Genomic DNA, 25,148 nt, shown 5'->3' on the forward strand with positions numbered 1-25,148 from the left:
CAAATTTATCATTTACCTTAAATATTAAACTATTTATATTAGTAATAATATATATAATAAAATGGCGATTCGGTGGTCCGGCGAGGTCCGACGGTGGTCCAGTGACTTTCCGGTGGAGGTCCATTTATAATATTAAATCAATAAAATAATAATTATTAATGACATTAAATAAGTTAAAAAGTTGAAGGGTAATTTTAGAAACTTTAGTTTCTAATATAAGAGGAATTTAATTCTTCACTACTTAGTATGGAATTCAAATTCTATATTATAATGGATATTAAATTCTAATGGAAATTAAATTCTTATATATTTTGTCAAACCAAACAATAGAAATAAAAAGGGAATTTAAATTACTTTCCTCTCCTACATTCTCTTCTCCCAACCAAACACCACATAATTAATTCCTTAAATTTGGACATGTAACACTCTTGTTTTAGCCTTAACATTTCAGAAGTCTTGGCATATGAATATGATCATAGATGAATAATTCCAAACACATCGAATAAATAGTTCATCGTTCCAAATGATCAATGTACATGCCAATTAAAACATGGTAATGTTTCCATGATGTTGCTTCTAAGGTATAGCATTACTCTTACAAGCAACGGCTGTGTCATGAATAAATAAACATAAATTTTGAGAAATTTGAAGTATTAAATAACTTTTGCATGCGTGGAGTGATGAAAAGGGGCGGAGCTAGAATAAAAATTTGGGGGGGGGGGGGGGTGGGGGTCAAATATTATAGAGGTAAATGTTTTAAGGTTAAAGTTAAAAAGATTATCTAATTAATGGGTAAAATGTTAAACTTTTAAAGTTACCGGGGGCCAAATCAGCAAAATAAATATTAAAATCTGAAATTGTAAATTTTCATAACTATACTTGATACATGTTAATACTTTTACCTTTTTTCATAGAGAAACCCAAACCAACCTGCTTTAAGTTTTAGTTAACTTAAGATGATGTTCAAGAATATTAGACGCTTTTTTTCTTCAAGAATTTACTTTAGTAATTCATTTTAGGCTACACTAAATTGTTTATCATAATGAGACTTGATTTTAACGCTATTATTGGATCCTTATGATTCTGCTTAAACTCTTGAACCAAATTATTTCACTAACGAGATTTCTCAAGTTTATTCTCCCACATACAAACTTTATTTTAATTTGAATTTATTGACTTACTTTAAAATTCTCTTATCTCTAAGCTTACCTACGAGTTCTGGTTTTAATACTTGAGGAAAACTATAATACTTATTGATTCTTACCAATCAACTTAAAACTTTTATGTAAAGAGATTTCTCTAAGACTCTAACAACCAATACAATCTTTGTCCTTGATTTTTCGTTTTGTAATTTTTGATGATTTCAATTATGAAGCTTAAAGCATGCATCTTATTAGATGGGAACCTGTAAAGAAAGAAAACAGTTACTGACTTTATTGAAAGAGAGGTTCCATAAAAGACAAGAGAATTGTGATGTTCTGAAGAAAGGAATAAATGTACAACATCAATTTATTCTATATATATATATATATATATATGAAATATATGGACCAATTTGTTCGGACGACAAGGTCGATCATATATAATACTGGTTTCATCATCCATAATTGATTCAAGAAGCAAAGATAAAAATGTGAGTATTCGCTTGTCTTAATTTTTACGAGAACTTGATTTGATGTGTTAATAAGTTTATGATAGATATGTAATCAATTGTTATATCTTTTAATCAATGTGTACACACACATGTATGTATCAGCTCACAAATTATTTCTTATTACGAGAACTTGGTCTTTTAATAATATAAACTAAAAGAGACTGTCCTCGTATATACCTTTATATTAAGGAATAATTTATTTTTATTTTGGGCGAGGAGACTTTGTTGATTATATTAGTGGGCTGTTTGGGTATGTACGTGTAGCAGAGGCTATCGGCAAAACAAAATGAGTTTTCTTTTCTCGTTCTCTTTAATCATTCGGGAACTAAGTTAGCAACTGTCCTCGAGATAGCTGGTTTCGGTTTTGTTCTGTTTTACTGATTTCATTGAGTAATAATATAGTTATAAGCTCTTGTATAAATTGATGTAGCATGATTTAATTAGTTGGATTAAATATCTCTTGGTCCACATGATTTGTTTTTATTATACTATATTTTTATTCAACCAATGACTTGATGCCAAATCAGTTTGTACAAAATAAGTTTGTTCAAGAGTTTGTAGCTCTATCATCACTCTCATTCATTTATTTCGTTGCTACTGCAGCCAGCAATTAATGAGAAGATGGACGCCAGAAAGCATGAGCATGAGGGTTATGACGCGATTAATATGGAGAAGTTGGCAGATTCTTTGAGTGGGGAACTGGAGTCATTGCATCCCTTAGCCAGAGAGTGTTCCATCTACAGAGTTCCTGAGGCCACGCGGTGTTCCCATCCAAGTCATTTTACTCCGCGAATGGTTTCAATTGGCCCTTTTCATCATGGTAAGGAAGAGCTAAAAGCCATGGAAGAGCATAAGAAAAGATACCTTAAGTGCTTTCTTCAACGAACTAAGGTACGCATAGCAAGTTTCCTTGGATTTATAAAGGCAAGGGAAGCAGAATTGCGCAACTGTTATGCTGAAACAATTCATCTTGGGAGTGATGAGTTCATAAAAATGGTTCTAGTGGATGCTGTGTTTCTCATTGAGCTCTTTCTGAAGTTTTATCAACCTAATTTCAGAACTGATGAGGATCCCATATTCGGAAAATCATTTTTGTATGTTGATATGAAGCATGAGATTTTGCTGCTAGAAAATCAGCTTCCATTGTTCATTCTCAACGACTTGTTTAATCTAGCCAAAACAACAATGTTTGAAACGAACTTGTATGAGGAATTTTCCTTCATGACAATTACCTGTTTTTGGTTCAGGGGTAATATTGCTGGATATCTTCCAATACAGGAGAATTTGCTAGAAATCAACTTTTCGAGAGCTAAACATTTTGTTGATCTGCTTATACTCTGTCTTCAGCCATCCCAGTCGCATTCAGATATTGCGTTGAAAGATGTGAACATTCCCAGTCTAAAGGAACTTCACCAAGCTGGAGTCAAGTTTAAACCAGGGTCAAGCAAAAATCTACTCGACATCAAATAATTTTGACGCGGCATCGGTTTTATTTTGACGCGGCGAAACGTACTACACCTTCATTGAAAAGGAATCTACTTCTTTTCCATTATGGTGCGGCTTAATGAACTACTCCCACTGGGATTCGAACTCGCTCCCTCGATAAGGAGGGCGTGAGTACGGATGATGTCTTCCACGCTAAAAGTTGTAGGCGACACTGACGTGTGGAGATGCATGAATAAGCATAAAAGTTGAGAAATAAAAGAAAAAAAAAACTATTATTTTTTAAATATTAGAAACTTTTTATGTCAGTTGTAACAACATGACACTTGCAACAAAACCATTTTTTTTGAAATTAAAAATTTCAACTAAAATGTGGTTTGTCATAGAGCCCTTTTGGGATTGTTTTTTAGGCTCAAAATTTTGATTTCGAAAAGATAAAAATTAATTTTGATATTTTTTTTTAAAAATTACTTTTGGTAAAATCACCCCATTATATGGTAAATTAGAAAAGTAGAAAAGGAATAACTTTACACAACTAATTTCATATATATCTTCACATATATTATAAATATCTAAAATTATCCATATTCAATTAAGAAATTGTAACACTCTAGGTGAATCCCACATCGGCAAAGCAGGAGAGAGACACCTAAAATTATTAAATGTTTAACTTTCGCAACTAATTAATTTTACAGCACAATTATTAACAATTATTTTAAAAATTCTAGCATTGTCAAATTGACTCATAGTCGGTCCAACCCTGAATTTGAGACATATAAAACGTGAGGTACTCTAAAGTGCAACAAAACCTAAATTGTCAATTTGTCATCTAAAGGATCAAAGTATTTTCAAGTAGTTGTTTAATCTCTCACGCTTATCTTTTGAGCTGAACTGACAAATTTTCTCACTCAATTTCAATGAGTATTCAGAACATCAATGGAGAGAACCCAAATCATTGAGGAGGTGGAAGATACGAAGGGCTTTCTTGGTATAGCAAGACAGTTTAACAAGTGAAAATAGACAAATTTAAAATAGGAATCTAGCACATGAGTCGGGGCCCGGGTTTAATAAAAGAATTGTCTACTTGTCGCTTTATTATTTTAATTAAATTGGGTCACCTAACCTCGACATAAATTTTGGACTGACTTGTGGCCTATTGAATTGTTTGAGCACGATCACCTAGTTGCTAATTTTTTGCTTTATTGAAAAATTAAAATGAAAACAATTTATTCAATTTTATAGAGAAAGCAACTCGGTTTTGTTGTATTAAAAAAAGAATCTTGACTAATTATCCGGAGGGGATTGGATATTAGTTATGTAATAATATGTATGAGACTTTCATTCCTGCTCTGTTTGTCCTAGTCTTTACTAGGCTCCACTATATTAAAAAAAAAAAAAAAAAAGACTCTTGACCTCTTATCAATTTGTCCGAAGAGTGCACGATTGGTTGGAATTGTTTTATTATATTCCTTGATCGAGGATCATGGGAGCAAAGCGCACGTTTAAACAATCCAATGGGCATTCTCAAAAAACTAAAAATAAAAAATAAAAAATCAGCCCACAAATCATTTCTTATTACGAGAGCTTGGTCTTTTAATGAAGAGCAATCATCCATGCATCACCTCTTTTCTTGTGTTTTTTTTATACACATTTTTTTTAAAGCTGAATTCTACTTGAAAATACATTTTCATGCACTCGTCCATCGCCGTTTTAACGGTGTTAATAGAATTAATAGAGTATTGATCAAATGATTTTTTTTACCCACAAACATAAAATTATTATTTTACCCTAAATCAATGCCAAAAAATAAATAAGAAAGAAAAAAAACTATAAAAGACACTAGTAAATATAAATTGAATGTAATGAAGTGTGATCAGATATAATCAAATTCAACATCAATCAATATCCAGCCAGCAATTATTGTAAAACATAAAACATAAAATTACTTCAATTAAATAATGATGGGGATTAAAATTTAAAAAGCTTATGCTTTATCATCACCCTTCCTGGCTGCTTCCTCCTCCTCGAGCGTAAAATCATTTTCAATTCCAAATAACTTTACTTCCTGACATACTCGACACTCTTGTTCTTAATCTTGTTGACCAGAGCCTCGGTCAAATAATCCAACATCTTTTTGATATTCAAATAATTCGCCACCAATATCATCTCCTTCGACTCATCATTGCTCTTGCTCTTCCCAAACTCCTAGTTGCACGTCTTCACCTCCTGTTTCGGTTATTGTTCTTAATGCTACCTGTTTTCTTTCTGTTTTACTGATTTCATTCATTTTGTTGCTACTGCAGCGAGCAATTAATGAGAAGATGGACACCAGAAAGCATGAGCATGAGGGTTATGGTGTATCGATTGATATGGAGAAGTTGGCAGATTCTTTGAGTGGGGAACTGGAGTCATTGCATCCCTTAGCCAGAGAGTGTTCCATCTACAGAGTTCCTGAGGCCACGCGGTGTTCCCATCCAAGTCATTTTACTCCGCGAATGGTTTCAATAGGCCCTTTTCATCATGGTAAGGAAGAGCTAAAAGCCATGGAAGAGCATAAGAAAAGATACCTTAAGTGCTTTCTTCAACGAACTAAGGTACGCATAGCAAGTTTCGTTGGATTTATAAAGGCAAGGGAAGCAGAATTGCGCAACTGTTATGCTGAAACAATTCATCTTGGGAGTGATGAGTTCATAAAAATGGTTTTAGTGGATGCTGTGTTTCTCATTGAGCTCTTTCTGAAGTATTATCAACCTAATCTCAGAACGAATGAGGATCCCATATTAGGAAAATTATTTTTGTATAATGATGTGACGCATGAGATTTTGCTGCTAGAAAATCAGCTTCCATTGTTCATTCTCAACGGCTTGTTTAATCTCGCCAAAACAGAAACGTTTGAAGCAAACTTGTATGAGGAAATTTCCTTCATGACAATTACCTGTTTTTGGTTCAGGGATGATATTGTTGGATATCTTCCAATACAGGAGAATTTGCTAGAAATCAACTTTTCGAAAGCCAAACATTTTGTTGATCTGCTTATACTCTGTCTTCAGCCATCCCAGTCGCGTGCAGTTTTTGCGTTGAAAGATCTAAACATTCCCAGTGTAATGGAACTTCACCAAGCTGGAGTCAAGTTTAAACGAGGGTCGAGCAAGGATCTACTCGACATCAAATTTAATGAGGGAATTCTAGAAATTCCATTTTTAACGGTGTATGATCCCACAGAGCGTTTGTACAGAAATGTTCTGGCTTTCGAGATGATGCATTCCTACACTAAATATTTGAATGACTATATTATAATGATGAATTATCTTGTCAGCACTTCAAAGGACGCGGAATTACTCCTTCAGAACGAAATTATTGGGCTAGGGAATACTGAAGCAGTTCCAACTGTATTTCGCAATCTTGATAAAGGATGTGCGATAAGTTATTCTTATTTCCAATATTCTGGTGTTGTTGCTGATCTACAGGCCTATTGCAAATTACCATGGCACAAGTGGAAGGCAACGTTGAAGCAAAATTATTTCAACACTCCATGGGCGTCTATCTCTGTAATTGCAGCTGTTATTCTTCTTCTACTCACATCCATACAAACAGTTTGTTCCCTCATCGCATTGTAGATTCACTTTTACAGTTTATTATGTATTATTTTCTTACAAGGATTTCACTTGTATTGCCGGTGAGTGTTTCTGTTTAGCTCAACCACAGTATGTATATAAAAGAAATAAGAGCAGCTGATTTCTGCACTTACTTTTGCTGTTTTCGCAATAAGTCTAGCACATAACGATAAAAATTTGACAATTCAAATAATATTGAAGAAAGACTCAAGCCCTCGATCCACTCGTCCAATCGTCCACTTGTTAACAAAAAATATCTAGAATTGTATATATCCAAGAAGGGAGGGTAGTTAGTGTAAAAATGAGTTGCAAATGCTGTTTGGTTACTGAGAAACAGAGAGAAAATTGATGAATATTCCAGATCTTATTATTTCATTCATTACAAATGAGTAAATCACAAGTCTTTTATACTTGCATTTTATTAGTAAAAGCTATTAACGAAACTGATCTGTATTAACTAACTAATCACGCGAACTCTCATTGCTGCATAACAGAATCAGCTGACTCAGCATTGTTGACGTGGCATTGCTGACGCACCTTAGCTTCTGACTTCTTCTCTCTTCTCAGCTCAGCACAATGAGCTTTCTTCACAGCCCCTCTCAAACTCAAGGGGCATAAATGCACATTGAGTTTGTTCCTTAGATAAATGAACTGAGAAGAGTTTAAGGGCTTAGTCATTATGTCTGCTATCTGCTCTGCACTAGGAACATATAGAATCTTAAGATCTCCAGCTAGAACCTTATCTCTGATAAAATGCAGATCGATTTCTATGTGTTTTGTTCTTGAGTGAAACACTGGATTATGAGCAAGATCTTTGGCACTTACATTGTCACACCATATAACTGGTTTCTCCACAAAACATAGATTAATCTCAAGAAACAAAGATTTTATCCATGTTATCTCTGAAACAGCTGCTGCAAGTGCTCTGTATTCACTTTCTGCAGAAGATTTTGTAACTACAGATTGCTTCTTTGAGGACCATGAGATTAAGTTGTTTCCTAGGTACACACAATATGCACCAGTGGATCTTCTGTCATCAAGATCACTTCCCCAGTCTGCATCTGTAAATGCTGTAACCTTCAGCTCACCTTCCTTAACAAATTTCAGCCCATAGTCTTGTGTTTCCTTCAGATATCTAAGCACACGTTTGCATGCCATAAGATGTTGAAGTGTTGGTGAAGATACATACTGACTTAGCTTATGAACTGAATAGGCAATTTCAGGTCTTGTCAAAACTAAATACTGAAGACCTCCTACAATGCTTCTGTAATGAGATGGATCTTCTATGTAATAACCCATTTCCCCTTCTATATTCTTCTGCAATCTGTAATCTTTGCTGCTGCTCATTGGTGTATCTATTCCTTTACACTCGAGCATATCAGCTTTAGCCAGCAAGTCTCTGATATACTTCCTTTGTGACAGATACATACTGCCAAGATCATACAAAACTTCTATTCCAAGAAAATAAGATAGCTTTCCCAGATCCTTTAATGCAAATGCAGAACTGAATAGCTTGATAAAATCTTCCAGCTCATCACAATTTGATCCTGTAATCAATATGTCATCCACATATATCAGGATTAAAATAATTGATCTTTTATTCTTTTTCAAGAACAAAGATGAGTCAGACTTAGAATTCTCAAATCCCCATTGCACAAGACTGTTTCTCAGCTTGTCAAACCATGCTCGTGGAGCTTGTTTCAAACCATAAAGTGCCTTGTGAAGCTTGCACACAAAATCAGGTCTTTTGGAATCAATAAACCCTTCTGGTTGACTCATATACACCTCCTCAATTAAATCTCCATTTAAGAATGCATTATTCACATCAACCTGTCTTATTTGCCACTGATTCATTACTGCTAGACTCAGGACTATTCTAACTGTTGCTGCTTTCACCACTGGACTAAAAGTCTCAAAGTAGTTCACTCCTTCTATTTGCTGAAATCCTTTAGCAACCAACCTTGCCTTATATTTTGCAACACTTCCATCAGTATTTGATTTCACTCGAAATACCCATTTGTTGCCAACAAGTTTGTGATGTTCTGTTCTTGGCACAAGTGTCCAGGTACCATTTGACATTAGTGCATCATATTCAGCTTTCATTGCTTGAAACCATCTCTCATCATTGATAGCCTCCTGAACTGTATCTGGTTCTTTATGCAACAATACTGCAGTATATACCTTTGGCTTAAAGATACCTGCTTTCCCTCTAGTGATCATGGGGTGTTGGTTTAGTGATGGTGAGGTTGTCACTGTTTGATTGAGATGAGGGATATTGCTATTGTGTTGGTTTTGTGAATTTTCATCTGAGGGCTGTTCTAATGTTGTGTCAGGTATAGAAGGTAACATTATAGGTGCAGATGGATTATTTCTGTCTGTGTTTGAGGGTTGTTGATCTGTTACCTGTGTTGAGACTACTGTTGAAGGAAAAATGTTGCCACTGGAGTATGCTTGAGAGAAAGATTCATTGCTGGTGACTGAAAAATCTGTTATGACAGGTAATGTTGATAACTGGAAAACTTGTATAGGAGTAATTGTGCAATATGTATCAGACTTAGATTTATTTGAATTATGAAAGCTAGGATCAGCTGCAAATGGATAAGAGTGTTCATCAAAGACAACATGCCTAGCTATATATATATGTCCAGAGGGGTGATAACACTTGTAGCCTTTATGAGATGGACTATAACCAAGAAAAATGCATTTGGTTGTGTGATAGTCAAACTTGTGCTTATTGTAATCTCTCAGATATGGATAACAAGCACATCCAAAGCATTTCAGCATTTTATAATCAGCCTTGTGTTTATAAAGCTTTTCATATGGAGTAGACATCTTAAGTGCAGAAGTAGGGAGTCTATTAATGTGATAGACTGAGGCATGAAAAGCATCCCACCAGAATTGAAAAGGGAGTTTGGCTTGAGCTAGAAGTGTCAGTCCTAATTCTACAATTTGTCTGTGTTTTCTTTCAACAAGGCCATTCTGATGATGAGTGTAAGGGCAAGAGTGTCTAAAGAGAATGCCACATTCATTTAGAAAGGCAGTAAATGGTCTGTATTCTCCCCCCCAGTCAGATTGTAGAATTTTGATAGAAGTTTGAAATTGTTTTTCAACTTGAAGTTTGAACAGCTTGAACACTTCTAGAGCTTCTGATTTAAGTTTCAAAGGATAAATCCAGGTGTATCTGGTATGATCATCCACAAAGCTAATGTAATATCTAAAGCCATCTCTAGAATATGCTGGTGAGGGACCCCATAGATCAGTGTGAACAAGTTCTAGAGCTGATGTGGATTTGATATCAGTGATTGGAAAATGAAGTTTATGAAATTTTCCTAGCTGACATGCTTCACAGAAATGCTTTGTAGCTTGATTAACAATATTTGTAGAGCACAAATTGGGATGCACAAGCTTAAGCAAATGAATTAGACTTTGAGTATTAGGATGACCAAATTGTTTGTGGAGTAAAGACATTTTATTGAATGAATCAGTGCTACAAGTATTCTTATTTGACTGAAAACATTTTCCAGAACAAGAACTATTAACTGAAGTGCTGAAATAACACTGAGATAGCATGGACACAGGCTTATTTATTGAGCTCTGAGATAGAAAAGAGGTAAATGTAGATTGTGATGATGAACTCAGCTGCAATTTGTATAAACCTTTCTCAGCAATACCCAGTAGCAGAATTTTCCCTTTCAGTATATCCTTCACAAAGCAAACAGAACCAAGGAATTCAACAGACAAGTCATTATCAGTGGTCAATCTAGAAACACTTATTAAATTCTTTGTAATAGATGGAACAAGCAGTATATCTTTAAGTGCAATGCATGTACTTGCATATTGTATTTTAGAGCTTTGAATTGTAAGATTGGCATTACCAACATGTGTGATTGACAAACCTTTACCATCACCAATGATAAGCTTGTCATTACCTCTAAACTCATTGCTGACATGCATATTTGCCATACTATTTGTTAGATGATGTGTAGCTCCACTGTCAAGGTACCATCCTTCATCTGCTGGTCCTTCAAAGTTAGCAGCATAAGCAGCTCCAGCTCCACTCACAGGTGAGCTCATTGAGTCAGATATGTATGAAGAATATGGTGGATTATACACGTGAGGTATCCCTGAATAATCAGCTGCAGCAGGCCATGAATCTTCAGTAGGTGCATTAAAATATGTCATATAGGCTGATCTCTGATTTCTTCCTCTTTTCATGTGTTGAGGCATATAATTTTCTTCAAACCTATGCCAACATTCTACTGCTGTGTGTCCAGATTTAAAACAGATCTGACAAACAACAGTCTGTTCCTCGTTACCATCAGAATTCGACAAACTAGAATTAACACTATATTGTCCTCTCATGAATTGTGCCTGCTTATTATTGTTTCCAATCATTTGACCTCTGCCAAGATTATTACCAAGATTTCCAGATCCAGAGGGAAAGCCTCTTGGATGAGAATTGATAAACATTCCTCTTCCAGTATGAAAATTGTTTCTTCCAAATTGATTTCCACCATGAAATCCTCCATTATATCCACCTCTTCGAGCACTACCTCTTGTTTGAGCATAATAAGCATTCATCATACCATAACCATTATTATTATGAGAAACATTAGCAAGATTTGCATTGAACATCTGTTTTTCATTTAGACTCTGTTCTAATCTTGTTTCATGCGTGAGCAGCAATGCATAGGAATCATCAAAATCTAGCTTACTAGCAGTAATGAAAGTTGCTAAATCTAGATAGCCTGGTCCAAGACCATTAAGGATCTGTTGTAACAGATCTTTGTCAGAAACTGGACTACCAGCACAGGCTAATTTATCTGCTATTTGTTTCATTTTCAAACAATAATCTTCTACATTTAGTGAATCTTTTCTCAAAACACTCATCTCATATTTGAGTTGAAGAACTCTAGCTTCAGATTTTGCACCAAACTTTTTCTCCAATGTTTTCCACACATCATATGCAGTATTACAAGAATGAACATGACTGAGAATACCTTCAGTGATTGAGCTTAATAGCCAGCTTAGTAATGTCTGATCCTGTGACCTCCAGATTATATATTCTGGATTTTCAACTTGTTGTGTAACTCTTCCCATTGTTTCAGCATAGCTTCCTGAAGTAAGAAATTGAGTAGGTGCTGCCTTTTCTCCATTGATGTAGCCTTCAAGTCTGTTTCCTCTTATAGAAGCTAATACTTGATTTCGCCAGAGCATATAATTGGATCTATCCAATTTGATTGGCGTAATGAATGAGAAGGTAGTCTGTATTGATTGATTCATGTTTGTTGTGTTTGGATTTGTGTTTAAATTGCTTGAGCTTGCCATATTTCTGGCTCTGATACCATGTAAAAATGAGTTGCAAATGCTGTTTGGTTACTGAGAAACAGAGAGAAAATTGATGAATATTCCAGATCTTATTATTTCATTCATTACAAATGAGTAAATCACAAGTCTTTTATACTTGCATTTTATTAGTAAAAGCTATTAACGAAACTGATCTGTATTAACTAACTAATCACGCGAACTCTCATTGCTGCATAACAGAATCAGCTGACTCAGCATTGTTGACGTGGCATTGCTGACGCACCTTAGCTTCTGACTTCTTCTCTCTTCTCAGCTCAGCACAATGAGCTTTCTTCACAGTTAGGATATGTGGTTAACAAATAGTTATACGGTGATATATGGAAAATGTGGCTAAGAAATATGATATGATATATACATATAAGCAGCTAGATTTTTTGGTGAAAAGTAAAATGCCCTATAATTATATTATATATGTACGTCGGTTTTATTATGACGCGGCCAAATGCAGTACTGCTCCTACATTGAAAAGGAATCTACTTCTTTTTATGTCAGTTATAACAATACGACACTTGCAACAAAACCATTTTCTTGGCAATTGAAGTAATATCACATTTTTTTTCAAATTCAAATTTTCAACCAAAATGTGGTTTGTCATTATTAAAATGCTAAAGGAAATGAAATAATTTTTATTCATCATGTATTGTCTATTTTACAATGATATAAATACACAAGCTATTGTAATAATTACAAGAGAAAAAAAATAAATAAAGGAGGGTGGTAATTGTCTAGAGTAAAATAAATGAAAGAGGGTAATAGTTGTCTAGTGGGGTTGATGACAATTATTATATTTATTTCAAAAATCACCATTGCGTGTCAAAAGTTATCATTACATTTTTACATGTACTTTGTAATTATTATGCTTGCCTACCAAGAGTCATAGAGCTCTTTGCCTACCAATCTCATACTTCACAACACGCAATGATGATTTCCGATTATTATCAACGGTCACCACTGCTCATCAATACCATACTCTGGTATTGTTGCTAATCTACATGCCTATTCCAAATCACCATGGCACAGGTGGAAGGCAACATTGAGGCAAAATTATTTCAACATTTCGTGGGCATCTATCTCCGTCGTTGCAGTGGTTGTTGTCCTTTGACCCACGTTCACACAAACAGTTTGTTCTCTCATTGCATTGTAAACCAATTTTTTTATGCTATTTTCAATCTTTTTTAAAGAAAAATTTCACGGCTTGTGTATATTGTCAGTACTTTTGTTTTGCTCAGCTCAACCACGGAATGGACAAGCACATAATTGATGATAAAAATTTGTTAATTTACTAAGCTCGCGCGTCGGTATCAAGAAACAAACATTGTACACATATATTGTCTACTTGTCACCTTACTTTTTAATTTGTCACCTAACTATAACATTGTTAAAAATATACTTAGGGTGATTTCTATACTTAGGGTGCGTTTGGAATCGAGGTTAGACAACTATATCTTAAAAGTTACAATATTAAAGTATTTGTTAAACACTAATTGCCATAGCTTGGAAGATATGTTGAAATGATTTCTCAATTGTATCATAAAAAATATATTATATCTTTAATAATTTTGTTAAAATTATTTTTTAAAATTTATATTTACTACAAATTATTAACTTTTGTTTCATACTTACTTTTTTTTTTCACAAAAGCTGTAGCTTAAAAGTTACAACATCTCAATCCCAAACAAGACCTTACCGTTGTTTTCACTCACCTTTCCAATTCCATTATAATAAAAATTTGATAATTTTACTAGTCGGGTTTGATTATGTTGGAGTTACTCCGCTTTAGAGCATATTTTTAAAACTATATGATCAAAATAATAACATATTTTTTTATTATTTTTCATTTCGATTGTATGGCTTCGAAACTCCTCTAAAATAGCCACGGCCTTTTACTAATTTATCGAAATAAAGAGATAGACCAATTTATTAATTGTCTACGTGTAATCTCAATTTTTGAATGTATCACCGAGCTAACGTCAATAATGGAGAAAGATAGAAGAAAAAGAAAAGCAATATTGTAAAAGTTTGATGCAGTCAATTAAAGGAAATGGCAAAAGAGAGATAAATAAGCACACTTGTTGCATCTAAACAGTATAACAGAAAAATAACAAACTTTAATACAATGAATAAGTGCTGAATTAGTAACTAATTCAGCTGCATGGGAATCTCTTCATAACAGTTTTGCCATCTGGAACTTTCCAGCTTCTCACGTGCACCTTTCACTCTCATTCCCGCACTGGCTGCTGGATTTATATTTTCAAAAGAGAGACCAACTTACCAATTAATCAGTAATAATTTTATCAAACTGCCTCTGTTTGTAGATCTATTACCACTGATTTTGTTTCACTTTTTTTTTTTTCAGCTATCGAACAGATCTAACTTCTCCCTTCTTCCAAATGCAGGGCTGGAAATGCAGCTAGTGCGAGAGATGCAGATGCAGATCGGGATCGGCCTTCCACTTTAGATCCTCACTTTTTTTTTTTTTTTTTGAAAAGCGCTTTAGATCCGCTTTAGATCCAAGGGGAAAAAAAAAAAAACACAAGCGCTTTTTTAAAACTTATTGTAGGCCCACATTTTTATTGATTAATTAAATCATTTTTGTCTTGCTTCTGTCCTCTCTCAGTTCAAATAGCAGAACTCATAAATATAGTTGACTTGACTCCAGCTGGCACTCCAACGTGTGATGAATTTGGTTCAGCTTCACTAGTGAATTCAACAATTATAAAAGTGGGTTGTTTGGGCATGTGGAGCAAAAAGGCCACAGGCAGAAGCAGGAATGTGAGTTTTTCTCGTTCTTTTTTTTTTTTTTTAAATATTGATGTTTCAACTTTCAAGATACATATTCTTATTCCTTAAAAAAAAAAGAAAAAGGATACATATTCTTATATGTACCTTTAATCATTAATTCTGGAAATGAGTTAGCTGTGCAGATTGTTTTCGGTTATTAATTGTTTCTAATGCTGTCATCTAAATATACTGATAATTTCATTTATTTTAATTTGTTGCTTCTGCAGTGAACAATTAATAGAAGATGGATGACAGTGAGGCTGTATCGATTGATATGGAGAAGCTAGCAGATACTTTGAGTGGGAATTTGGAGACCCTGCATCACTTGTCTAAAGATTGTTCCATCTATAGAGTTGCTGAGCCCACGCGGTGTTTAAATCCAAGTCATTTTACTCCGCAAATGGTTTCAATTGGCCCTTTTCATCATGGTAAGGAAGAGCTAAAACCCATGGAAGAGCATAAACAGAGGTACCTAAAATACTTTCTTCAACGGACTAAGGTACGTATGGCTCGTTTCCTCTCTTTTATAAAGGAAAGGGAAACAAAACTGCGCAATTGCTATGCAGAAACCATTCGTAATCTTGGAAGTGATGAGTTCGTAGCGATGGTTTTAGTGGATGCTGTCTTTCTTATTGAGTTCTTTCTGAGATATTATAAACGTAATTTAAGAACTGATGATGATCGCATTTTCAAAAAACCCAAATTGTATTTGGAAATACAGGATGACTTTTTGCTGGTAGAAAATCAGCTTCCATTATTCATTCTCAATGACTTGTTTGATCTAGCCAAAACAGCAACCTATGAAGATGCCTTTTACGAGAATATTTCCCTTGCCGAAATTGCTTGTTTTTGGTTCGAGAACTATGTAATTGAGCCACTGGACAAGAATCCGGTAAAAATCCACTTTCCCAACGCTGAGCATTTTCTTCACCTGATTTTACTCTGTCTTCAGCCATCCCAGTCACGTGCTCAAATTATGTTGAAAGATCAAAACATACCCAGTGTGAAGGAACTTCACCAAGCCGGAGTCAAGTTTAAACCAGCTGCCGAGTCAACCAAAAACCTACTTGACATCAATTTTAATCAAGGAATTCTGGAAATTCCATTTTTCAAGGTGTATGATGACACGGAGCGTGCGTACAGAAATCTTCTAGCCTTTGAGAGAATGCATGACTACAACGGATATTTTAATGATTACATTATAATGATGGCTTGTCTCATCAGCTGTCCGAAAGATGAAGAACTACTCGTTCAAAATGATGTTATTAGGCTAGGGAATGATGGAAATATTGCAACTGTTTTTGGAAACCTTGTTCGCGGCAGTGCGTTAGATAGTGATGATTTTCAATATTCTGGCGTTGTCACTGATTTACAGGCCTATCGCAAATTACCATGGCACAAATGGAAGGCAGCCTTGAAGCAAAATTATTTCAACACTCCATGGGCGTCTATCTCTGTAATTGCAGCCGTTATTCTCCTTCTACTCACAGCCACGCAAACAGTTTCTTCTCTAATTGCATTGTAGATTTATTAATTTCTACTGTTTGTGATCAAATTTTGTGTTTCTTAAAAGCATTTCATTTGTATTGCTTGCTAGTGCCTCTGTTTTGTTTAGCTCTCCCACAGAATGTACAAAAAATAAGAGCAGTTGATTTCTCTAGTTACTGTTGCTGTTTTCACTCGACCTCCCAACAAGTCAAGCACCTATATATTGTCTACTTGTCACCTCAATTTTTAAATTGTGTCACCTAGCTAACATCAGTAATAGAGGATGGCATGGCAGAGAAAAAAAGAAAGGATATAATGTGATAATGTAGCAATGCGATTCTAGGAAAGATTTTAATATTTGAATAACCAGTATTAGTATTGATTCTACAATTCGTAATAATTAATTAGTTGCTTTATGGAGAAATTTTATAATCACGTTAGAACTTTTACTGTGAAATGAGAGAGTAATTTGTCCACAGTAAGCCCCAAGTCAAGTCAAGTCAAGCACATAATGATATAACATAAAAGCAAGATAAGTCGAGCAATCGTAAAGCATGGGTCCTGGAAAGTTGAAAGAAAAAGCAAGAGCGTTTTGTGGCCCAGCACAGAGTGATGAAAATTTGATTATTCACTCTCCGATCGGACGGATAAAGACCAGCCAGCTGGGTTGGTTTGGCTATTCCTTTCTGTTGAAAAGGACCCTACATTAAGGGATTTGAAGTGACTTCGATTCAAAGCAGTTGTGCGGGGCAATAAAATTCAATACATGATCTCTGCCAAGGAAAAGACACGATTGCAGGGAAGCGCTATGCTTCATAAAATATTTAGGGGGTGTCAAATGGTGTAGAGGTAAATCTCTTTGGGTTAAAGTTGAAAACGAGTATTTAATTATTGGGGTAAAATGTTAAACTTTTAAAGTTGTAAGAGCTAAACAGAAAAATAAATATTTTAAAATCTGAAATTGTAAATTTACATAATTATATTTAATCATTGTTTTTGGACATACAACAGCAGGGCAGGGCCTCTGTTTTCCATGGGACAGCTTCCCCATGGATGAAAGTATCGACGATAATACTTAACACATGTTTATGCTTTCACCTTTTTTCATTGAGAAGCCGAAACGAACCTGCTTTATGTTTTAAATTAATTAACTTGAGATGAGGTTCAAGAATATTATACGGTTTTTTCCTCTGGAATTTATGGTAGTAATTCATTTTAGGCTATGCTAAATTGTTCATCGTAGTAAATTCGTTGAAAGACTTTACTTTAACATTATTTTTGGACCTTATTATTATACTTAAGCTTTTGAAACTATGTTGTTTCTGTAATAAGAATTCAAAGTTGAATTTGTTGGCTTAATTTTGAATTCTCGTCTCACGGCTCATCTACATGATTCTGTACTTTTGAATTATTTAATTAATACTTATTGACTCTCAAGTTAAATTTTTGTGTCAACCGATTTCTCTAATACTCTTAACAACCAATATAATCTTTGTTCTTATTACATGAGAGCCAATAAAGAAAGATAACACTTACTGACTTTATTGAAAGAGATTCCATAAATGACAAGAGAATTGTTGTGCTCTGAAGGAAGGAATTAATGTACAATATCAATTTATTTGAACTACTCCTATATATATATATGGATTATATGGACCAATTTATTACGAGGACCTGGTTGATCTTATATGTTATTGTGTTTCATATCCACAATTAATACTGGCTACAAAGAAAAGCAATGTGAGTATTCATTTTAGTCTTAATTTTTGATGCGTTAAGTTTCTGATTTATATGCACTTGATTGTCATACCTTTTTATTAATCAGGATACACACATCATTCTTCTGTTAGCTAGCTGGCCAAGGATGTTCCAGCCCTTCTTTTTATTGTGCTCTTTTCTTTTTTAATTAATAAATCTCGCTCAACCGGGGACTTTTATTAAAATGCTGGCCATGGATGAGAGGGTGGACGAGCATGTACCCGTCGAAATAGAGAAGCTAGCCGATTCTTCATCCACAGTTAATACAGGGGCTACCGAAAAAGCAATGTGAGTATTCACTTTTGTCTCAGTTTTTGACGTGTTAAGTAGCTGATTAATCTATGCACACTCGATCGTCATATCTTTTTATAAATCTGGATGGATATATCTCTGGTACTCAAGGAGCATTGTTTCTTATTGTTCTCTAGTTGTCAGGTGTGTATAAATATTATCACGATTAATTGAAAAATATACTAGACAAAGAGTGATTGCAAAAGGAGCAATGCTTCTGAAACACACCAAGAATTTTCCATACTAATGTCATTTATTTCATTATTCTTCCATTAGCAACTGATTGAATATATTTGGATGACAGGGCGCATGAGGACGAGAACGAGCATGTGCCGATTGATATGAAGAAGTTAGCCGATTCTTTGAGTGGGAAGTTGGAGACCCTGCCTCCATTGTCTACAAAGTGTTCCATCTACAGAGTTGCTGAGCCCAGGCGGTGTTCAAATCCGAGTCATTACACTCCACAAATGGTTTCAATTGGCCCTTTTCATCATGGTAAGGAAGAGCTACAACCCATGGAAGAGCATAAACGAAGATACCTAAAATGCTTTCTTCAAAGAACAAAGGTATCCATGGCACGTTTCCTTACACTTATAAAGGAGAGGGAAGCAGAATTGCGCGATTGTTATGCTGAAACAATTCACAATCTCGGAAGCGATGAGTTTGTAACAATGGTTTTAGTGGATGCTGTCTTTCTCATTGAGTTCTTTCTGAGATTTTGTGAATCTGATTGGAGAACTGATGATGATCGCATTTTTACAAAAACAAAGTTGTTTTTGGTTATTCGATATGACTTTTGGCTGCTAGAAAATCAGCTTCCATTATTCATTCTCAAACTTGCTTAATCTAGCCAAAACAGCAACCTATGATGATGATTTTTACAGAGAAATTTCCTTGCTCACAATAACCATTTCCTGGTTCCGGGCAGATTTGTCTGGCTTTCTCCCGATAGAGGAGAAACTGTTTGAAAACCACTTTTCAAAAGCTGCACATTTTCTTGATCTGTTTATGCTGTGCCTTCAGCCATCTCAGTCGCGTGCTCCACTTCAATTGAAATATCCAACCGTACCTGGTGCGAAGGAACTTCACCAAGCTGGAGTCAAGTTTAAAGCAGGGTCAAGCAAAAATCTACTTGATATCAAATTTGAAAAAGGAATTCTTGAAATTCCATTTATTCCGGTATACGAAAAGACAGAGCTTTTATGCAGAAATCTTCTAGCTTTCGAGTGGCTGCATGACTACACCCCATACTTTAATGACTATATAATAATGATTGGGTGGCTCATCACCGCTCCAAAAGACGCGGAATTACTCTTTGAAAATGAAATTGTTGGGCTTTCTGAAGAACTCCCGACTATGTTTGGAAACCTTTCAAAAGACTGTACGCTGGTTTTGGATGGATTCCTTTACTCTGGTCTTCTTGCTGATCTATATATCTATCGCAAATCACCATGGCACAAGTGGAAGGCAACCTTGAAGCAAAACTATTTCAACACTCCACGGGCGTCTATCTCTGTAATTGCAGCTGTTATTCTCCTTCTACTCACTGTCACGCAAACAGTTTGTTCCCTCGTTGCATTGTAGATTTATTTACAATAAAACCTCAATAAACTAAAAGTATTAGAACCATGAAAATTTTATTATTATATAGATAAATTAATAAATTAATAATTAATGAAGAAATTCGTTATTTTTGGAAAAATATAATTGTCATATAGTATATATTAAACTTCATTTAGTATTTATTATGTTTTATTTAAATAATAGTTAGTTGTCTTACATTGTTAGTAGTTAGATTACATCATTGGATCTTTTTTTTATTATATTCATAATGATACATAGAGCCCATCTCGTACTTGTTGCGAAACAATAATGCAAAGTGGAATTTAGCATTACAAAAAAGTTAGAGATAATCTCCCTTGTAAAATATAAAATTTGAAAATAATATAAAAATATAATAGAACCTTGATAAATTAATACTCAATAAATAAATAACCTAAATTAAATAATAGATTTTGTAGGTCCCTACTTAGGCCAAAATAATAAATTAGTAATTTGATAATTTATAAGATAATAAATTTCTTAAAAAATCATATTTTCCTATAGGACCACTTACTATATAAATTGATAATTACCAAAATTTAAAAACTAAACCACATGATATGTCATGTGACTTTTGTAGAATATGTTGTCGATTTTCCCAAAATCATATTAAATCAATGTTTTAATATGATTTTTTAAGAAATTTATTATCTTATAAATTATTGAATTACTAATTTACTATATTGTCTGAAGTAGGGATCAACAAAATCTATTATTTAATTGAGGTTATTTATTTATTGAGCATTAATTTATTAAGGTTCTATTGTATTTTTATATTATTTTCAAATTTTATGTTTTAAAAGGAAGATTATCAATTTCTACTACTGAAATCAATGTATACCACGTAATCATTTACTATTTTCATAATACTCAATAATCTCTTATTTTCAAATACACTTTTATTCATATATATTATAAATTAAATAAATTACATAAATTGAAATTAAAATGAAAATTTTAAATACTAAAGTAAAAAATATTAGTTTTGGTGTCAGTAAAAGAATCAATAATAAGATACTTTTCTTGTACTTTTTGTTATTTTTAAATATTTTTTCTTAGAATAAACATATGTTTTATTTCACAAGATCAATATCAAGTAACTGACTCATTTACTTCTCTATTCCTTTAAATTTTTTATGCCAAGATATTATTGGATACTATAAAAATTATAGGAGATAAGTCATCTATAGTAATTTCAAATAGGGAGAAAATTGATAATCCCCCTATTTTAGAACATATATTGTGCTTGTCACAGGGAGAAACGTAAAAGAAATGAGCAGTTGATTATTGTACATTTGATAAGGGAGCCTACAAAGGTAAGCCGAAAACAAAAGGCGGGAAAGCAATCCCGTACATATCATGAATTAACGAAGGGACAAGACCACAAAGAGGATCGCGAAGGAACTGGAACCAAAGAGGTTGACTCTTTAGTGAAATTGGTGAGAAAGTCCGCTACGAAATTGGCTTCATGATGCATGTGGTTAATGCACACATGCCAGTTCTTATTGAATAGCTACTGTGATTGTTACTCGTGTTTGCAATCAGCTGAATAGTGCACTTGCTATCAACCTCAACCAGCAGGTCTCGAATTCTCTGCTTCCAAGCCAGATCAAGACCGTAGAATAAGCCCCAGAGTTTGGCATTAGTAATCGAACTGATACTAATGTTAGCACAGAAACAGGCACTGTCTGTATTCAATTTGAAAGCATTATCAGGAGTCGGTTTCCAGCCAAGGCATTGCTAAACACTTTAGTAGCTGGGTTGCCCCAATCGGGCTATTAATAGCCACAATATTAAACACTAAAAAATCCAAGATGAACACCAAAAACAAAAGTAACAAACTTTTTCTCTCTTCTCTCTCCTCAATTCTCTCAATCCGATTGCTAAAAAATCCACCAGAACCAGACTTTATGCAGTCTATTTCTCGGTTTGTTGCTGCAACTGGTTCCCGCCAAAATTTAACAGCATTAACCGTCAGAGACACGTGACTCCCACGTGTAAACTTAAGTCCCTTCAAAACGGCAGCCAAAAACACCGTCTTGAGTAGAGATGGCAATTTAACCCGGACCCAGCCCGGATCCAGACGAACCCTGATAATCCGGTCTGGGTTGAACCCGTACCGGATTAAAAATAAATCCGGATCCGAATGCAATTTTACCAACCCGGACGTCTCCGGGTTCGCATAAACCCGCATATGCGGAACCCGGACCCGGATGTCCTTATTTTAGCATTATATTTAAATTATTTTTTTAATATAAAAAGGGAGATAAAGTCAATGCCCTAGTTCACACTTTCACTTCACAGCCGCCCAATTCATTCTTCTCCTATCTCTTCATCTTTTCTCTTCATCAAATCATCCTTTTCGTCTCTCTTCAGTTCTTCTCTTCATCAAATCATCATCGTTACTCGTCATCACTTTGCAACGTTGTGTTCCCGCTCATCATCATCATCAGCCTCTGTTTGGCAGCCATTTGTCCATCACGATCTTGATTTTGGCTGCCGTTCATCCGCCTTTTGCGAATAACGCTCGCAGCTGTGACGTGTTCATCATCATCATATCATCAACAGTCGATGTTCGTTGCTTTACCAGACGCCGATTGTTGAAGTTTGTGAACTAAATCCCTCAATTGCGGCTGTGAGATGAATTGTAGATATGAATTTGTATTTTGTGAATGTTATATCATAGATCTATGGTTTATTGCTTTGAAATTTAAAATCTGTACATTTAAAATGGTTTATTGCTTTGTATTTGATTTGGGTAGAATCTGGATTTGTAAATTTGTGAAGTGAATTTACTTTTTTTTTTATTTGTATGTGATCTGGGTTGAAAACCTGCAATCCGGAAACCCGGATTATTCCGGGTTTAACCCGTACCGGACCCGGTGTCATAAAAACCGGGTTTAAATCCGAGTCCAGTACAACATTTTAATGTCCGGGTCCGGAACTGGGAAGGCTAAACCCGGACCCGGACCCAGTTTTTGCCATCCCTAGTCTTGAGCTATGCGATCACGCGTTATGCACATGACGACTTCAAGGCTTCAAATGACATCGTCGGTTTGGTTCCAGCGACATTGCAGACGACGAAAGATATGACCATCTATCCTCAGAACGACATGGCGGTTGATCAAGATAGAGTTCACGCTTAGCAGAGTGTCGCCAGTTCCACCTCTGTTTGCTGTTCTGCTATCTCATCTTCCTAATTGCGCTTGCCATGTTGGACCTCCATTCTACACATATTAAAAAAACATGTTAATTCAACTATCATACAGCAAGCAAATTGATGCATATTTAAGATATCAGAGTTGTGAAGAGACAAAATTAACGCTGATAGAAACAATGATGCATAAACCGGTGCTAAAATAAAGTAAACAAATTCTCTGTCTGAATATCATTGCTTTAAATAAAAATATACCAAAGAAACCTGAATTCGAGATCTTAGCCAGCACATGAAACGACGCCGGGGCAAACATTTTCTAGGGTAGAATCGATGTCATCAATAACCTCATACCCGGCTGTGGACTGGTTTGATACTGTACTTTTCTCACTTTGTATGGCGTCTGCATCGTCTAGCAAAAGAGAAGCATCACAGCCCTGCAGCCGTATATATTCATCAGGGCAGCAGAATGCCTAAAAGAAAATTTTCTTTGTTGGATAATAGATAAGCTGCCAATGCAAAAATTAATGAATAAACCAAGCTCCATAATTAAGATAAAGAAGCTATATAATTAATCTAATCATAAGAATCAACGGTCCTATTGGACAATATGGTATAGCGATTCATGAGTATGGGCGTCAGTTGGCTCTCTAAAGAGCAGGTTTATGTAGGGAAAATATCTCATTTTGGTTGGGATAATTATGGGTCTAATAATATACGAGTTTGAGGTAACCGTAAAGTCATGAGCTAGATTTTGAAATATGAGTTTGTTTAATGGGCTGCTTGCTTAATTTGTGAGGGAGGTGCTATAGAGTTTCAGCCCGTTATATGGGGAAAAAAAATTTAATGCACGCGTACAGGTTGAGAGCTAAAGGGATTGGGACAATGGCTAGAAAAATCCTCCGTTTACTTTTCTTCTGAGTGGAAATATTCATTTGGTATAAGCCTAATCTTTCTTTATTTAATGCAAAAAAAAAAAAAAGTTAAATTGTTTAGATTATTCAGCTCGTTGAAGCAAGCCCCCTTGCCTCTTGAGCAATATGTGAAAGACTTTTTAAATTTGAACTTATTGTATATACATGTGTATATCTAAGAGGTGCTGAGTTACCACCTAAGCTCACGTGCAAGGCACATTTGGATTGACTTGTCAGGTAAATCTAACCCGAAGTTTCTTTTTTTTTTTTTTTTTGGTGGCCAAATCTGATTTAGGTTATAGGGATTAAACACCAAAACTTTGAGGTCAAATATGTTTTGTTATCATGTTGAGTAACACTTGACATAAACATTTAGAAGAAAATAACGAACGCTTTTTCTAAAGTAATAACGAACGCTTTAATGCACAGAAACTCCCACTCTTATTTGATTTATAATGGTTGAAGATCAATTTTGTACAAGAAAAATGATTTTAAAAAAATTGGATAAAAAAGAATCAATTCCCTTGTTAAAAATATGTTAACATCTTACCTTGTGTTGAATGAAATATAATATAAGGCGCTGATAGGAATTATTGGATAAAAATGCAGGTGTACTTTATTTAATTAATGATAAATTAGTACTTTTGTGCCTGATCAGGTCACTTTCCAAGTCCAAATCTATATACGTAAGGTGACAGTAAATTCAAATAATTCTCTATCAAGCTTTCTGGACTCTTTTGTCAACTAGCGGTAGAACCTTGTCCTGGAATTTAATTTACTTTTAACTCTTTTCTTTTCTTTTTTTTGGTTAAAATTGTCTCTAACATTAGTCAATGCCCGAAGAAAATCTATAATTTTTATTATGATAAATATATAATTAAATTGAGAATGTGGTTTCTATTAGCAATGATTAATGAAATATACAGTAAGTCAAATTACCAGGCATAAAAAAAATTTACAATATAAAAAAATAAACATATGATTTCGGTTATAGTTTTGGTAATAAGGCTTCTTTTTTTAATATAAATTTTCTCATTGACTAAAATTGAGAGAGTTGAGATTCTTTTTTGAATCTTTCAATA

The 25,148-nt window shown here is 34.5% G+C and overlaps 4 protein-coding genes across 4 annotated transcripts in view; all 4 read left to right on the forward strand.

Moving 5' to 3' along the window:
• Positions 1–6,859, forward strand: part of LOC102619959 (putative UPF0481 protein At3g02645) — a 35,852-nt gene extending 28,993 nt beyond the window's left edge. The window contains exon 3 of the mRNA XM_052434586.1: positions 5,401–6,859. Coding sequence (XP_052290546.1) covers positions 5,419–6,714 — 1,296 coding nt within the window. The 5' untranslated portion in view covers positions 5,401–5,418 and the 3' untranslated portion in view covers positions 6,715–6,859. The remainder of the gene's footprint in view (positions 1–5,400) is intronic.
• Positions 1,939–3,385, forward strand: LOC127900226 (UPF0481 protein At3g47200-like). Its single transcript, XM_052434590.1, has 2 exons — positions 1,939–2,545; positions 2,902–3,385. Exons 1-2 carry the CDS (start codon positions 2,276–2,278, stop codon positions 2,905–2,907), a joined length of 276 nt encoding a protein of 91 aa, XP_052290550.1. The 5' UTR covers positions 1,939–2,275; the 3' UTR covers positions 2,908–3,385.
• Positions 6,860–14,108: 7,249 nt separating the features above from the next.
• LOC102619467 (putative UPF0481 protein At3g02645) lies at positions 14,109–16,523 on the forward strand. Its single transcript, XM_052433571.1, has 3 exons — positions 14,109–14,360; positions 14,475–14,850; positions 15,087–16,523. The coding sequence occupies exon 3, from the start codon at positions 15,104–15,106 to the stop codon at positions 16,382–16,384; it is 1,281 nt and encodes a 426-aa protein (XP_052289531.1). The 5' UTR covers positions 14,109–14,360; positions 14,475–14,850; positions 15,087–15,103; the 3' UTR covers positions 16,385–16,523.
• Positions 16,524–18,022: 1,499 nt separating this feature from the next.
• Positions 18,023–20,032, forward strand: LOC102608213 (UPF0481 protein At3g47200-like). Its single transcript, XM_052434148.1, has 4 exons — positions 18,023–18,087; positions 18,173–18,393; positions 18,701–19,219; positions 19,281–20,032. The coding sequence occupies exons 2-4, from the start codon at positions 18,290–18,292 to the stop codon at positions 19,978–19,980; spliced, it is 1,323 nt and encodes a 440-aa protein (XP_052290108.1). The 5' UTR covers positions 18,023–18,087; positions 18,173–18,289; the 3' UTR covers positions 19,981–20,032.
• The last annotated feature ends 5,116 nt before the right edge of the window (positions 20,033–25,148 follow it).

Source organism: Citrus sinensis, chromosome 2, assembly GCF_022201045.2.
Source record: "Citrus sinensis cultivar Valencia sweet orange chromosome 2, DVS_A1.0, whole genome shotgun sequence".
Classification (NCBI taxonomy): Eukaryota; Viridiplantae; Streptophyta; class Magnoliopsida; order Sapindales; family Rutaceae; genus Citrus; species Citrus sinensis.

Excerpts from the sequence above, each read along its gene's own strand:
- LOC127900226 (XM_052434590.1), top strand. The coding sequence starts at position 2,276 with ATGGACGCCAGAAAGCATGAGCATGAGGGTTATGACGCGATTAATATG.
- LOC102619467 (XM_052433571.1), top strand. The coding sequence starts at position 15,104 with ATGGATGACAGTGAGGCTGTATCGATTGATATGGAGAAGCTAGCAGAT.
- LOC102608213 (XM_052434148.1), top strand. The coding sequence starts at position 18,290 with ATGCTGGCCATGGATGAGAGGGTGGACGAGCATGTACCCGTCGAAATA. Across the intron at positions 18,394-18,700 it reads GGGGCTACCGAAAAAGCAAT|GGCGCATGAGGACGAGAACG; the intron begins GTGAGTATTCAC and ends TTTGGATGACAG. Across the intron at positions 19,220-19,280 it reads CTAGAAAATCAGCTTCCATT|AGAAATTTCCTTGCTCACAA; the intron begins ATTCATTCTCAA and ends TGATTTTTACAG.